This window comes from Mesoplodon bidens (genome assembly GCF_964165515.1).
Source record: "Mesoplodon bidens genome assembly, chromosome: 4".
Classification (NCBI taxonomy): domain Eukaryota; kingdom Metazoa; phylum Chordata; class Mammalia; order Artiodactyla; family Ziphiidae; genus Mesoplodon; species Mesoplodon bidens.
Window position 1 is genome coordinate 128,136,155 of NC_138160.1, and position 16,792 is coordinate 128,152,946.

General features: G+C 40.5%; 1 protein-coding gene across 9 annotated transcripts in view; it reads right to left on the reverse strand.

Annotated features, from left to right (window-relative positions):
* Positions 1-15,000, reverse strand: part of CSNK1A1 (casein kinase 1 alpha 1) — a gene marked incomplete at its 3' end in the record, with an annotated part of 49,446 nt that extends 34,446 nt beyond the window's left edge. For 3 of the 9 annotated variants that reach the window (XR_014015512.1, XR_014015513.1, XM_081230920.1), the window contains exons 1-3: positions 14,376-15,000; positions 13,655-13,761; positions 2,455-2,514 (exon numbers count right to left, since the gene is read on the reverse strand). Coding sequence is in view for 4 of the 9 variants with exons in the window: in XM_081230920.1 (XP_081087046.1) it covers positions 2,455-2,514; positions 13,655-13,761; positions 14,376-14,498 (290 nt within the window). The remainder of the gene's footprint in view (positions 1-2,454; positions 2,515-13,654; positions 13,762-14,375) is intronic. The other 6 variants (XR_014015514.1, XM_081230923.1, XM_081230921.1 and 3 more) reach the window with 6 other exon arrangements.
* Between the last annotated feature and the right edge of the window lie 1,792 nt (positions 15,001-16,792).

Genomic DNA, 16,792 nt, shown 5'->3' on the forward strand with positions numbered 1-16,792 from the left:
AAATAATTATAAAAGTTTAGAAGTGACAGTCGTAACAGATAAATGTCTTTTCCTATGCCATTTATCTTCCCATCTTTAGATTATTAATGTCAGAGTCTTCACTGAACTAAAAGTATGGGCACTGAATCAGTGCTGTAACATACCCATTTTCATAGCATCTACATTCTCAAGACAGTGTATCTCAAACTTAGTCTCTTGCCAACTTATCATCATCCAACTTTTATGTTCCTTTTTATGAGGGTAGAAATTAAGGATCTGGTCTAGTACAATCTCGCTCAACTCCAAGAACTAGCTCAAATTCCCCCTTTAGGTTGCTACTGCTAACAGTTCCAGCCACCCTACTCTCTTTTGTCTGAATTCCTTTTAATGTTCCTATACATTAATATTTATGTGCACCATCCTTAACAGTAGAATTTTGCCTTTCATAATATTATAAAAACTATAGATAGTTCTTCTTCCCATCCTTCAACAGCACCCAAATTACCATGGGCCAAAAAAAATCACCTACAGGCAATTCTTGTGTATCTTTTCCTGTATCTTTCTTCTTGCTTCTCATTGTAATCATGGCATGTTGCCTTCTTTTCTCTTTTTGTTCTGTTTCTGGCGTGTGTGTTGGGGTTGACAATTCATTTAAAACAGTTAAGAAAGGCACTTCCTACTCCCCCTCTCCTCCTAAATTACCAGACTTCAACAGCAGGCGACCCTCAACCACAACACAAGCCCTCAATTCTCAATTTAAATTCCTGAGTCTCAGAAGTCACCAATCCTCCTAGTACTGCATTCAATAGTTGATTACTTCTGAAAGGTGGAAGCATCTATGAACTTGAGTCTTAAGACACTGTAACCCTTTAACCTAGAATTGTTAGTACTTATTAATAAGCTCCATTTTATTAATGGCATTCATCATGAAAACAGAACTATGATGCACAGCTTTGACTACATTTTGATTCATGTAACTCTTCAGTGCTTCTGAAAAAGAACTAGATACGGGAATAAAAAGTGGGTCACCTCCTGATTTTCTATTAACTCTTGGTATACAAGATTGCTGTGTAACTCTCATTCTCCTTCTCTGCCCATATTTGCTCCTTAGATTTGTGGCCTTCGTTTTACTTTGAATACCTAGCTACCTAGAATTTAATGAACTAAACTTTTCTCTTGCCATCAAAAATTTAAGACCAGGCTTCCCTGGTGGCGCAGTGGTTCAGAATCTGCCTGCCAAGGTAGGGGACACGGGTTCGAGCCCTGGTCTGGGAAGATCTCACATGCTGCAGAGCAACTAAGCCTGTGCACCACAACTACTGAAGTCCTTGTGCCTAGAGTCCGTGCTCCCCAACAAGAGAAGCCACCACAATGAGAAGCCCACGCACCACAACGAAGAGTAGCCCCCGCTCACTGCAACTAGAGAAAGCCCACGTGCAGCAACGAAGACCCAATACAGCCAAAAAAATTTTTTAAGACCATCAATCTATTTCCTCCTCTTGCAATTTCATTTAAAACACAATTCATATTTTATAAGGTCAGTAACACAAAATTTTTATTCATAATGCTTTGGATTTACAACTTGCAGAAATATCTTTGAAATAGTTTGGGATCCAGAGCATTTTCACTAGAGAAAGACACTGGTTGCTGCTATTTGGCTACTGCAGGGAACTGGAAAATCAGGTTTAATAAAGGAAACAGACACTAAGTTTTCTGGTGAATTAAGCAACTAGAACCAGAAACACAAATACCGATTAGACTCATTTCTCCATACTAAAAACTGATTTAGACATTAAGTAAGAAAAGAACCACAGTTTTAGCTGTGGGCATGGTGATCAGAGTAATAATTCTGATAATGTGATGATTTCAAGAAATTTTAGATATTAATTCTATCTTTTACTTCACTGAACCTTTCCCAGAACTTTCCTAGGTCTTCCAAACCTTTTTTAATTGGCTAATTTCCCCACCCTTACAATCTCACACCCCTGGGGAGGGCACTGATAAGCACAGAAGTAATTTAAAATTGAACAAGACTAGAAAGGAAAAAGAAAATAAATACTGGAAATCCACCAACTCAGAGACCAATCCTGCCTCAAATGTATTTAGCTACAATAACCAAGAACTTGCCCAAACAAGTTGTATGTGAGTGGGTGGGAGGTGCTAGTTCTACACCAAGTGTTCTGAATCTTTTTCATTGTCATGGATCCCCCACCTTTGGTAGTCTAATGAGGCCTACTGATCCCTTCTCAGAGTATTTTAAATGCATAAAATAAAATACATAGCATTATAAAGAAAACCAATTTTAGAGAAATTCAGTTACCATAAAATTACTTTAAAATCAATCTTGATATAGTAATATACATGCTCTTTATTAAAGCATTAAATAAGATTTAGAGGCAGGTCTAACTAGTACTATAATTTTGGATATAAGGACTATTTTGAGTTACATGCAACAATAATGTAATATGAAAGTACCTGTGATTTCTATTGGTGACAAAGCCATAGGTACTGCCAAAACTAGTGGGGACTTGTTGCCTACGTTTATAAAAGAAAAACTAGGTTCAGTTAGAGGTACATGAAAATAAAGATGGAATTTTTTTCCTATCCAATTCACTGACCTCGTGGAGGGTAAATCCCTGAACCAAGTTAAGAACCCTGCTCTAAACAGATTTTTAAGGTAAACAGACTGCAGAATAAGATCTAAAACTTGGGCATCGTATGTGTTTCACTCAGCAATAATAATGTCAACTAAGATGATTCGTTTTCCTTCTTCATCCTAACCCTCCTAACTGCTACTACTAATCCTTTGCTCACAATATCATCCCTAAGATCTTTGAATTATGCTGTAGGATTTCCACATTTCTCAGTCCCCTTGTTCCTTGCCCTCTGCCTTAAAAGATGCATAAATGTTCCTTAACCCGCAAATTTTAAAAACACAAACAAAGGGCTTCCCTGGTGGCGCAGTGGTTGAGAGTCCGCCTGCAGATGCAGGGAACACGGGTCCGTGCCCCGGTCCGGGAAGATCCCACATGCCGTGGAGCGGCTGGGCCCGTGAGCCATGGCCGCTGAGCCTGCACGTCCGGAGCCTGTGCTCCGCAACGGGAGAGGCCACAACAGTGAGAGACCCGCGTACCGCAAACAAAACAAAACAACAACAACAACAAAAAAAAAACCCACAGAGGAGCAAGCAATTTATTCAAAAGATAAAAGGGAAGGCTTCTAAGAAAAGTTAGTATCTGAGTTAAATTTTGAAAAATGCCCGCTACCTCTCTACATAGTCTCCTACTTTCAGTCACTCCTCTACAGTTTCATGGTGTTTCTCTGCTATGAAAACCAATGCCCCTCCCTAATTACACACCAAAAAAGCAAAGTTTCATATATATATGAGGAACTCCAAAAATCTGATCTCTGCCTATCCTTTAATTCTATATCCTTATTCCCCCACCAGACTGCCCTCAGGCCATATCACTGAGTCAACAGTGACTTACTAAGCATGACTGTATACTGAGCTCTATTCCAGCCAAAGCCCAAAGCCTTAAAGTCTCATTCCTTTTCTCTCTCTGGAATAGCTATTAGCTCCTCCTAAAAACTGACTTCCTTTAACTGCAACACCCCATTATCCCAACTCTCCTCTTGCCTTGATTAACTCTGAATTTCCACCACAGGGTTGAGTCCTCACTTCTCAATTTCCTTTCTCCACTATCACTTCTATGATGATCTTACTCAGATCTAACACCACTCCTAGTTCCCTGGCCTAGGATTAGGTCTGTATTTTCTGCTAACTTAATTATACAAGAGCTAAACTTGGGATACCCTGTGCCTTAAACTCAACATGTCCAAAGCTATAACCATCCACCCTACTTTTAAAGTGGTTAGGACTCCACACTTCCAATGCAGAGAGCATGGGTTTGATCCCTGGTTGGGGAACTAAGATCCCGCATGCCGCATGAGGCAGCCAAAACAAAATTGGGCCCCCTTTTCCTTCTTCCTAATTTAAATCTCAAATTCTCAAGGCTAAAATGACTTACCTCCACTCCTTAAGAAGAGAAATATGAGAAAACGTACATTAAAACGTTAGAGCAAGGGACTTCCCTGGTGGCACAGTGGTTAAGAATCCACCTTCCAATGCAGGGGATGCGGGTTCGATCCGTGGTCGGGGGAACTAAGATCCCATGTGCTGAGGGGCAACTAAGCCCACGTGCCACAACTACTGTGCCCACACACCGCAACGAAGACCCAGTGCAGTATGCATGCATGCATGCATGCATAAATACCTTAAAAAAATATTAGAGCAAAAAAGTAACAGAAATCAAAATATCTCTTAGTACACTTCAGAGACCAAACGGTTTCCTTTAGGGTACTTTTTGCACTATAGGAATCACCTGTATTAAGACAGTTTTACATATAAAGATTTAAGAGAACAAATAATCTTGGCTAGATGAAACATTCCCCCCCCACACATTCTACAGTAATTAATTTGCTTAGCAAATCCTTCTTAAGTAGACAGATTCCAGGTTAAAAAATTTTTAACTCAAATTTCTCTGCATTAGCAAATGAACACAAAAGAAAACAAACAATTCCAAAGTTTGATATAATCTTTTAAAAGTAGAACAGAAGAAAGAACATGAAGTCTGGGCTTGAAATGTTAATGCAAGATATAGGAAAGGGGAAAAATGGAAGAGGCAACGTAAGCTATTATAAAGGAACGATCTAACCTGAAAGAAAAAAAGCAATGAATGAACACATGAGTACCTATCCATAAATTTAAATTCTATGTGAACCTGAACTAATAATATAGAACTACGCAATATATACTTATAAAAAATAAGCCCTTCAGTGACTACACAATTAAAAAGTGGCCCAGTAAACCAGAAGTTGGACTTGAAAATGGGAAGCTGGTTGAACTCACAGTATATGCAATATAGTGCAAAGAATAGTGAACCAGCAGCCAAAAAAACAGGTTCTAGTTCTGGCTTTGCCATTTTCTTGCCTGCATAAGCCATTTTTGCTCACTGATAAACCTTTTTTTAAAAAAAATATTTATTTATTTGGCCGCACCAGGAATTATTTGCAGCACACGGCATCTTCGTTGCTGAGTGCAGGATCTTTAGTTGTGACGTGCTTTAGTTGCGGGGTGCAGGATCTTTTAGTTGCAGCATGTGGGATCTGGTTCCCTGACCAGGGATCCAACTTGGACCACATGCATTGGAAGCGCAGTCTTAGCCCCTGGACCACCAGGGAAGTTCCATTGATAAACATTCTTAATATAACTTATCTATTATACCTATCAAGAAATATAATAGTAATTATGAGATTGTAAAAGCACTACACAAACAAAAGGATTACTTTCATTACAAAAAGCAGTTGCCCAACAATTATGAAATGACAACAACCAAGACAACAATAGTCAGAGCGCTCTCAGCAAAATAATCGCTAACTACCCCCAACTGCTCAATACAATGGAGTGTCAAAACCTCAACACAGTTATTTCCCAAAGCGTGGTTCTGTGGTCTTTAGCAGAAATTATCTGAGGTTACTTGTTAAAAATACAGACTCTTGGGGCCCATTCCAGTACTGGTCAAACAAATCTGGGGGTGAGGCAGTAAACTCTACATTTTAAACAAGCTCTGTAGGTAATTATCATGCATGGTTGATGTTTGAGAAATGCTGACTAAGCAGGATTCACAAGGAGACATAATGGGGTCCCTGCTGACCTCTCCAATCAAGGCAACCTCTGCATGGTTCAGAATGCTGTTTGGGGCTCAAACTCATATTATCCCTTTGATGTTAAGGGAAGGTTCATGTCCTCACAGGAGATTTAGACATCTTTGCTCCTGATTTTCAGCGAGAGACAAATTCACAATTATATACATGTCAAGTACATGGCAGATGCTCAAAAAGAACGTAAGCCTCACAAAATTTTTGTCTGTTCACTGAAATGTGCCCAATATCTGAAACTGCCCACCCAGTATGTAGCAGGCACTCAAATATATGTATTTGTTGACTGAATGAAAAATGTCTGCTTATTCTCTAGAAGGTACTGTACAGGTACTGTAAAGTTCACTGACACTCTCCAACAACAGAGCTTTAATTTTTAGAGAAAAACCCAACATCACTCCCTTCCTTAAGGATACAAAGTATTAATATTATGGAGGTCCAAAAATGAGAACACGAGGATTTCAATAAGTGAAGCTTAGTGGTAACAATAATTTCAATCAAGTGAAAAGAGCCAAAAGCAAGACAACCTAACGTGAATACATAGTGAACAGGGTAGTAAAAGAATGGAAAAGGAAAAGAATGGTATTTACAAAAAGGTATAAAATCCAGTCTTTTAAGAATTTCACTATAGTGTTACCAAGGACAGTGTATTAGACACTTCTAATATAATTGAAAGACTTGGAAAATTTGGAACTTAAAACAAAATTTACAAAAACTTCATGCTACTACTTTCCAACAAGGCAGCTTTAAATCAGATCTCACACTCCCCTTGCCATAAAAGCCACCTTAAGGACAGAATAATCTGGCAGTGTAAGGAAGTGTAACAGATAAGTACTCAAGAGCAGCTTCCAGACAACCTGAAATATAGGACAGCCTCAATTTCAGGTTAATTTGCAAACCCTGCCATTGCAAACTTAAAGATGGCACAAACGAAACATATGATGTGTACTATGTATGCTTAGTCACTGTCACCATCTTGTTTCCCTTTAATAAAAAAAACTGTACAAAAACTACAAGTCAGAACCAAAAGAAATTCCAAAAGGTCAATTCACCACTGATAAATACTTATGCTAACAAATGTCCACCACATTAGCAAGCCTTTACTGTGAAATTAATAGACAACAGCATTTTGATATGGTAGTATCTTTATATCAGGATTCAAAGCTAAATCAACTAGTACAGCCATATTTCCATTTGTAAATTGCATACCGCCTAGTGAGTTCAGCTGAGTTCACTTAAGAAATACTAAAAGTGGGAATTCCTTGGTGATCAGTGGTTAGGATTCTGCGCTTCCACTGCTGGGGGCCTGGGTTCAATCCCTGATTGGGGAACTAAGATCCCAGAAGCCGCATGACGCAGCCAAAAAAGAAAAAAAAAGAAAAAGAAATACTAAAAGTCATACCCCCAAATCAATTAAATCAAAATATCCGAGGTTAGGAGCCAGGTGTCAATATTTTTTTTTAAAGTTTTCTAAGTGATTCCAATGTGCAGCAAAGTTTGGGAACCACTGAAAGAGGCAGTAAGATCTATTCAAATAACACATCAGTTGTGTTACTTCAGGCAAATTAACCATTTTGACTCACACTTTATATAAAACCTCAACTTACAGGATTGTTGTAATGATTAAATGAGACCACGTGCAATGCCTGGATATTGGTTGATTCTTTTTTTCTTGCGCATAGATGGAAAGAAGAATGTTTAGCCACACTAAGTTCAACCAACTACCCACTTATTTCAAAGTACATTATCAATGTTATGAATAAAAGGTAACTAAAACAAAATGTCATTGCAGAGAATGGAAGATGTACCTTTCATTCTACTGATCCCATCAATTTATATAAAGCATTAAAAAAACTCTTAAGGGCTTCCCTGGTGGCGCAGTGGTTGAGAGTCCGCCTGCCGATGCAGGGGATACGGGTTCGTGCCCCAGTCCGGGAAGATCCCACATGCCGCGGAGCGGCTGGGCCCGTGAGCCATGGCCACTGAGCCTGCGCGTCCGGAGCCTGTGCTCCGCAACGGGAGAGGCCACAACAGTGAGAGGCCCGCATACTGCAAGAAAAAAAAAAAAAAAAAAAAAAAAAACCTCTTAAGACCAAGTTGGTCTTACAAAATCCCTTTTATAAAGCAAAGTTGACATGCATCATGGAATTCATCCTAGGTTCAAATCTAGATGACATCACAGACAGAACCCTAAGTATTGACTCTCAATATAATGCCCTTTCCTTTTCCCTTTTTATTAAGGATCAGAATGTACTGTCCAACTAAACGTTTTTCTACAGCACTTCCAAAGTCTCCTTTAAACATAGCCCACTGATGACTCTCAGACAAGGAAAAGGCAGTATTTTAGCTATTCAAAGGAGGAAAATTGGGTAAAGACCTCAATTGCCACTGAGTATCACCACCCCAACTTGGTCACTTTATTAGGTTAGTATACTTCATGCTAATAAACATATCACTAACTTGTAGTCTTACATAAAGACAAATCAACATCAAATCCAGAAAAATAATGTTACTACAATTCAAAAGATCGATTAAAAAATAAATATATAAAACCTATGTTGTCACAAAACATAGCCTACCAAGGATTAGCAGTATTAAAAAAAAATCAAATATTCTTTATCTCATTAGGGAGTGTGGATTACATCAGTGTATGCATTTGTCAAAACTGATTCAATGGCACATTGATCTATATACACTTCACTGTATGAAAATTACATCTCATTAAAAAAAATTCCATTAAGACATGGATAAGTACATGTTATGTGATTACTAGTTATTAACAATTTTCAAGAGCCACCTGAGATTGTATTGGAAATACAAACAGTAACAAAAAGTATCATTTAGACTAGTTATTCATTTATATTATGAAACCTATTAAGGTACTCATTTAGCCTCAGAAAAACATCTGTTGAAACTCAAAGGCTGATTTTAAGAATAAAATGGAGTAAACCAAAAGATTAGATTTGTAACATTTGTTTCAAACTCTAGTTTTCTCTTGTATAGACTTCTTGACATAAAAGTTTCTTACTAAACAGGACAGACCATGAGAAAACATCACTAAATCATACTTTAGGTACAGATTAAATGTACTCGGAAACAAAATAATCTAGCTCTAAAATCGACTAAAGCCAAGGTAGTAAAATCCATGGACTATACAAGGGTTTACAAGTATTTACTCCACTTTAAGATACAAATTAATAATGTCCATAAAAGTTCTCATCCAGCAATCCATGGATTCAAAAGGGAGAAGAAGAATCATAAGGATTTAACTAACTAATAATACAAACAATAGATTACTTACATTTATCAGTTTTTCTGTATGAGACCAAACGCCATAGAGTGAAGGAGGCAAAATATGGCTCTGCAGCATCAAATGAAAAGGTGTGGGTTATGTGAGCAGACATGATTTGACCTTGACATAAAGGTGAAAATGGCTCACAGGAAAACTGGAAGTTAGGAGATTTCTAGTAACCCCTCTGAGACTCAACAGTCTAATTTATATATCATGAAGTGTTGGGCTATTATCTCTCAGGTTTCATCCAGCTCCAAATGCTATCTAAGCATCATTATTCCATTACTAGAAATCCAGCATAAACCAATATAAGTACTCTTAGTATACCACTGATTCAGTTACTGTATGAATCCTGTGATCTGTAATGTTATCTCTCTAATAAAGACATACCCAGTGTAGACATCATCTTTGTTCTCTGATAAGAGTATTAGAACTTATTTACAGGATATATGCTCAGTGCCAAAAAGCTAAGATTAAAATTTAAGCTGCTTTTAACACTGGACAGTAAGGATTAACTAGTACTTTATAAATATCTCCTAGAATATTTGACATTCAAAGAGGGCAAAAAAAAAAAAAAAAAAAAAAGTGGTTAAAGAAACAAGACAACTGGGACCTCCCTGGTGGCGCAGTGGATAAGACTCCGTGCTCCCAGTGCAGGGGGGCCTGGGTTCAATCCCTGGTCAGGGAACTAGACCCCCCATGCATGCCGCAACTAAGAGTTCACATGCCACAAGTAAGGAGCCTACGTGCTGAAACTAAGACCCGGTGCAACCAAATAAATAAATAAATATTTTAAAACGACAACCAAAATTATCCTATGCCCCTCCCATCTTCTTTATCATGTTTTCCTATAAAAGTATATCCCATTAATTTACTTTCTCCTAAGTGGTAACCTATGGTTTAACTGATACAGGTAGCATTTTTAAGGTCCTGAGTGGTATCTCACTACTAAAATATCATTCAAAAGTAAGATCTAGACAAAACACCAAACTGTGATGAAATGCTTTCTAGCTACCACCATCTGAAAATAAATCTTAAAATTCAGAGCTGAAAGTTCTGAATCAACTAGGCCAGTGACTTATTTAAGTAGGGAAACTTGTTCAAACAAAACCCTACCCAAAAGCTCAGCATGCCAAACTAGAAAATTACCAACCTGGCAAAACTCTCTTTTGATTTCAAAAATGAGGAAACTGATATGCCCAAAGAGGTTAAGGGACTGACAAACCCCAGATCACTCAGCCAATACCACATGGCAGATTTAGAGCCTGGCTATAACATAACTGCTTTTTTAGAGAACAATTTAATTCAGTTCAAAGTGGCACAAAGAAAGGGAGGGTTGTAACAGAAACACAGTAATTTAAAATGAGCTGCCAGAGGTCAATTCACATGGCCCAAGGACTCTCAGTTTCTTAAAAATATCAAGAGACTGAATGCCATCCTCTCATTCTTGCTCTTTACACTCACTGGATGCTATGCTTCTGCACAACAGATCTCTTAGTAAGGTCCTTACATACTAAGGACTTGATAAGGCAGGTATGCTATGGGATATTCTAAAACAAGTAATTTTCAGCCCTTGTTTTAGAATATCCCATAGTATCTTTAAGAAAATTGCAGGGTGTGGGGTGGATTGGGGGAGGAGGGAGATATTAGTGTGGTATAAATGCAGCAAATCTAAGAATTTTTAATTAGTGTCAACATTTCTAAAACAATGGGTAACAGAAGAGACTGCCCTTTTATCTAGCTAAGCTGAGCAATTTAATTCAATATTTCCCAAGTAAATATTTATTAAGTGTATACTATATATAGTTGATGTGGAAATAATGGAGAACAAACAGCAAAGGGGAAGATGTTGCCACCCAAAATAAAGAAAGCATATGTAAGTCCTTCTTATCTTTCCCACTTCAGTGGACAAACAGTTCTCTCACACTGTACTTTAAAACCAATGATCCACTTTTTGTTTCTATGTACCTGGACTCTACTACTCATAAAACAAATTTACTCTTTCCCCACCCTCATCCAATTACTACATGCTGCCTTAGACACCACTCCCAGAAGCCACACTTTACTGTTGGATGCCCTCCCCAACCAGTTCACCAAGCTTTCTTCCTTACAGCCAGATCCTGAAATCCCATCTCCTCTCCCAGGAAGTCTTAACTTGAAAGTCAGGTTAACCTCTTTAGCTCCATCCAGTTTATAACCACCACAACACCCTCTGCACTCAACCTCTTAGAATTTTGCTCACAAGTCAATTTCATTTATTGATGTGTGTAATCAGTATATTGACTATTGCCCCTGTTGGTCTGTATTAGTGTTGTCCTTAAATAAAAGCTACCAAATAGGCTTCCCTGGTGGCGCAGTGGTTGACAGTCCGCCTGCCGATGCAGGGGATGTGGGTTCGTGCCCCGGTCTGGGAAGATCCCACGTGCCACAGAGCGGCTGGGCCCGTGAGCCATGGCTGCTGAGCCTGCGTGTCCGGAGCCTGTGCTCCGCAAGGGGAGAGGCCACAACAGTGAGAGGCCCGCGTACCGCCAAAAAAAAAAAAAAAAAAAAAAGCTACCAAATAAAAGTGCATGTATCATGTATTTAATTTGGGTTTAGCACTGAAAATGCCAGATGCTTACTGCTTTTTTTTTTTTTGTGTGGTACGCGGGCCTCTCACTGTCATGGCCTCTCCCGTTGCAGAGCACAGGCTCTGGACGCGCAGGCTCAGCGACCACGGCTCACGGGCCCAGCAGCTCCGCGGCATGTGGGATCTTCCCGGACCGGGGCACGAACCCGTGTGCCCTGCATCGGCGGGCGGACTCTCAACCACTGTGCCACCAGGGAAGCCCTTACTGCTTTTTTGAAAATGACTTCAAATACATTAAGTTCAACCTGATTTGTGAAATTTATAAAACCTCCCAACACAGATGAATCTCAAAAGCATTACGTTAAGTTAGAGAAGCCAGACACAAATGACCTCATGCTGTATGATTGCATTTACATGTAATTCTAGGAAAAACTAGTGATGGAAAGCAAATCAGCGAGGGCCAGGGTGGAGAGATGCAAGTAAATGCAAAGAGAAAGGAATTTAAAAATTTTAGGCGAATGCAATTGATATTTTTTATTTTGTGAAGAAAAAAGCTAGATATTTTAATCAAGGTTTTCATTTTTCCACAATAACAAATTTATTTCCCTACGGAGCAGGGTTTTTTTTTTTTTTAAAGGGATGAGAACCATTAAAAAATCTCAAATCTGGATTATGTCAGATTTCACATTAATCTTTACCTCATAAGATAAACCTGGAATTTTCTTCCTAATAAGTTATTTTGACTTTGAACCAACAGAAAATCGTATCATTCAATTTCTCCATTAAAAATGTTTATCAGTATTGGAAATTTTTTTAAGGATAGTGTCACTCTGGTTGTTTCCACATCAGAATTAATGTATATAACCCAGTCATTAATTCAAGATTTGAGGAATAAAAGCTGCAATAGTACAAGAGGCTACAGTAAATACCATTCCAGTTAATTCTCAACTACCTCCGGATCTTTTTGCAAATGTTATTTTTGAGTAATTGTCGGAAAATAGTTGAGTCTTACACTATATTTTAGTCTCTATTCTGGGAAGAGGCTCTTTAATCTCAAAAATCAACTCTTCTAAAATCCTTTAAAGTTAACCATTTAAAAGAACCCGGTGTCTTCATCTGGTCATCTTTTATCCTGATTACTACTTGCCTTCACCAATATCACATCTCCAAAAAAAGCCACAATTTCCCAGATGTGAGGAGTTACTGACCAAGTAACTCAACAGGTTAAAGTTACTTGTCAAACTGTGGTTACACGATGAAGTTTTCTTTTAATACAACTGAGTCAATTTCAACATAGCGCTGTTCAAACTGCCTTTGCCATTTCCCACAAAATTTAGTACACAGACTGAAATGTAGCAAACATTACCATTCTTTACAGACTTAATTAACACTTCTGGAAAGACTATGAAGGATTTTGCAGAGTAAATTTCATTTCACATCGCATCTGCTGCAGAGATCAGACTGTCATTATGGCATCTCCTTCCCTGAACCCCACCACTGTCTGCAGCTTTATTCTTGGCTTTTCAAAGGTTTCATCAACTCAGGGCTGCTAAAGAGGTAATCAAGGAAGCATAACTTATGAACTCAAGCAGAGAAAAGGGCAGGAATATGCGGTTGAGTCACGTCGTTCCGCCATTTTCTAAGCGGAGGAGGAAGACATGTTGGAACAAAAACACAACAAAAGAGCAGCCATTTCCCAAGCCAGCTCCAATAGCAACCCGAACTGGCCCAGCCCGGTGACTTCGGCACCCTCAAACCCACTTCACCGGACAAACCCAAAAACATCTGAGGTGCAGACGGAAAGAAAACAGCAGGCAACCCTTCCGCGTTGGGATCAAAGATGAGCCGCATACTTTAACCGCAAATGAAAGCCTCGGGAAGAATGACGGAAGCTTTGCAGCAGAGTGTTACAAACTGAAATTCTAAACTAAGTTGGCAAACTAAAATTTACTCTGTGATTGTGGTGACTTACGCTTCACAGGAAACCCAGGTAACTCAAATACCAAGAGCCGGATTCAGCTGGCCCTATCACCTGCCTCGTACACATCTTCCCCGTTTCCATACTTCCCTCAGAGGATCTGCTGAAGGATTCTTACCGTATGTGGGGGATGCCAACCCCACCTTGAAGAATCTTATAGAGTTTGCTCTCGTACAGCAACTGGGGATGCCTGGCCTTCTGAGATTCTAGCTTCACTGCCACTTCCTGCAGGGGAAAGAGGGGATGATGGCATCAACATCCTTATGGATTCAATGTCATTTGGGAAAAGAAAGGGAAACACGAGCAAAGCTCCAACTCTCGACTAGAAGGTGGAAGTGAGAGGCTGGGCAAAGGCTCTCTTTGTAATTATAAAACGAGACAACCAGCCTCAAAGGCTTCTTCGGGGGTAGTGACGAAAGCGGCACGTCCTCTAAAGTGCAGGAAAACGATTCATCCAGAAAACGTAATAAGAGGTTATGAAGAAACCAGGCGATCGGATGCTGTCCTAATGGGAACAAGAACGCCGGCAGAATTAAAAATATAGATAGAAAAACATGGGGATCACAGAAATAGGATTTTGCCGTTCTCACCTTAAACGACGGTTTTAAAAGTTCGATTAAGGTGTATTTTTAACAAGCTGGGAAACTTCCTAGTACACCCAACATTTATCTTGGGTTCTTCCCTTTTAGGGAAAGAAAGCGGGGGAGGTTCCTAAGGCAGGAAAACTGGCTCCCTCTGGACTTCCAGTGCGACATGCGGTGGGAAAAGGCCCGAACAGTTCACGGGCGGGGGGGCAGGGCAGGCGCAGCGTAGTCGTGAACCCCACCCCAGGTGATTACCTCGCCGTTGGTGATGTTGATCGCCAGATAAATGTCACCGAAGGAGCCAGACCCGATCTTCCGTACCAGTTTATATTTCCCTCCGACAATGAATTCGGCCTTGGAGCCGCTGCTGCTCGCCATCCTGAGAGATGAAGATGGAGGCTGGGGCTAAGCCCCGACACCTCTAAGGGGAGAACGGGAGATCTCTAGGGCTCGTCCACGGAGCAAGGCTCCGGAGGGCGGCAGGAAGCAGAAAACGCTGGCTCTTTTCTTGGCGTTACAGGGCCCAGAGTCGGCCAAGGAGAACCTAATCACCGCTGCTGTCAGGTTTCTTTCTGCCAGGCCGCAGACTGTTGAGGGGGTTCTCACGGTAACCAGGCTGGGCCACTTGCTTCTGGCGGCCGCCGCTGCCTCACTTTCGCGGCGACGTCGCGGGCTGGAAAAGGAGAGCGGTGAGTTAGGGCGGCGATACCGCTGCCACCACTGCCGCCGGCTCCCGCCCGGAGGGACCCCTGTCACTCCGCCGACGCCGCCATCTTGTTACTCCGGCTCCAGCCAGCACAAAATGCCCCCAGCGTTCGGGAGCCGCTTCTTCACGGCGCAGAGCACTCTGGGAAAAGGATCGCGGGCGCTAGCCCCGGAGGATCGACAGCGAGAGGGGAGGGCGGAACCAGATCCGTGAGAGTCACGGCCCACGCTCCGAGCGTCACCCCGTCACAATCCAACTGCGCACGCGTACTGCAACCCCGCTGACTGCGCAAGCGTGCCGTGGCGTCGCCTCATCCCCGCCCGGGGCTCATTTCCACTTCCGGTCGTTGGCTGTTCCACAGCTAACTACCTGTTTGTTAGTCACCTCAGCCCCGCCTGGTTTCTGAAAGGCCACGCGGCCCCAGGTCTCGAGAACATGTTAGGGAGGAGTCACCTTCATTTTTCGTGGAAGATGGATACGTCAGGTCTTGGGAGTTGGGTATTGACTTTTGCTCTTTGTTTGAGGTGGTTTTTAACCTTTTGATCTTTACTGGGGCTACTCCCCCAACCGGCCCATTCCAGCTCAATTTCTCTTTTGAAAGAGGCTATCGCCTCTAGTGGAGAGAAAGAGAAAAGCAGCCCTGTGCGGGCTGGGTTTGTTCAGGGCTCCCTGTTTTAGCAGTCTAGTTCATTAGTCTTATTAGAGTTCGCTTTACGGAGTGTTGGATTCCCTGTTTTTACAGGAGGGGAAAAAGAGGGAAAGCAGGAATTAACCCTGCCGCTCTGTGTCTTTGTGTTGTTTACCCACTGATGATATTTGATTCCCAAAGGAAGAAAAAAAAATATTCGAGTAATGTTAATGGCCCGTATATGGTGAATAGAAAATAAGATTTACTGCCGTGAAAAAACTGCCCATATGAAAGTTATCCTCTTCGCCCCCGACCCCCCGCAAAAGAAACCTTGAAGAATCATATTTTGGTCGTGTTGAAAACTGCAGTGTTGACCCTAAAACATAGGGTAGAAATAACTTACAAAATGAAATTGACAATGTTTAAAACTTTACACAGTAAAATTTTTACTAAAAATTAGTCAACGAATCAAATCTTGAGCACATTTTGGTTTACAAAATTTGACCTGGGAAAATTGAGCTTGGTAGTAATGATCACAGAAGAAAGCTGCGTGTCGATGCTATCACCTGCAATATGAATCAAACCCTGATGAATGAGTGAATCAAAACCTCAGTTGTGAACATTTAAGCAAAATCTATCCCAAATAAAATAATTTCATTAAAACTGGAAAAAATGTAGACTTAACTGCAAGTTTGAAAGCTGATGAAGTAGTTAGTAATGGGGTTCATCCTGGAAGATAACTGGAATTCCTACATGTTACTCTTGTTTCTAGCTTAAATATTTGTATTCATAAAGCGCTGACCTAAATGTCTTGAATTTGAAAACAGAGTGAAAAGACTCAGGGTTAGCAGGAAGTTTTGAGGCACTACCAAAACCCAGGCCACCTGACTCCCAAATCAACACTGTTAGGCAATCTCCTTTGGTGACCCTAAAGCATGTCTGGCCTACTTAAAATTCTCCACTGTTAGAGTTTGGTCTTAAAAAAAAAAAAAAAAGTCAAGTTTAAGCATTTTGAAGTTTCCAAGTTTTCAGAGATAGCTACTGTTTTGCTGATTTTCCACCACAGCCATCCAAAATTTAATGGATTCCTCAGCTTAAGGAGTTCCCTATAAGGGATGGGGTATACATTTAAACGGATTTGTTGTTGTTGTAGTGAGGATACAGATGCTCAACTCAGGGTTGGGGGATAACGGTGTGCATGGAGTGGACTAGATTAGGGATTCCCAGAGGTCTGTGCGTGGACAGGGGCAAATCAAGTTTTCCATGAGATAACTAGAAAAGAGAAGTATAATGCGTTTTTTCTTTAATTTATCTAATTTCAAATTACACGTTATTATG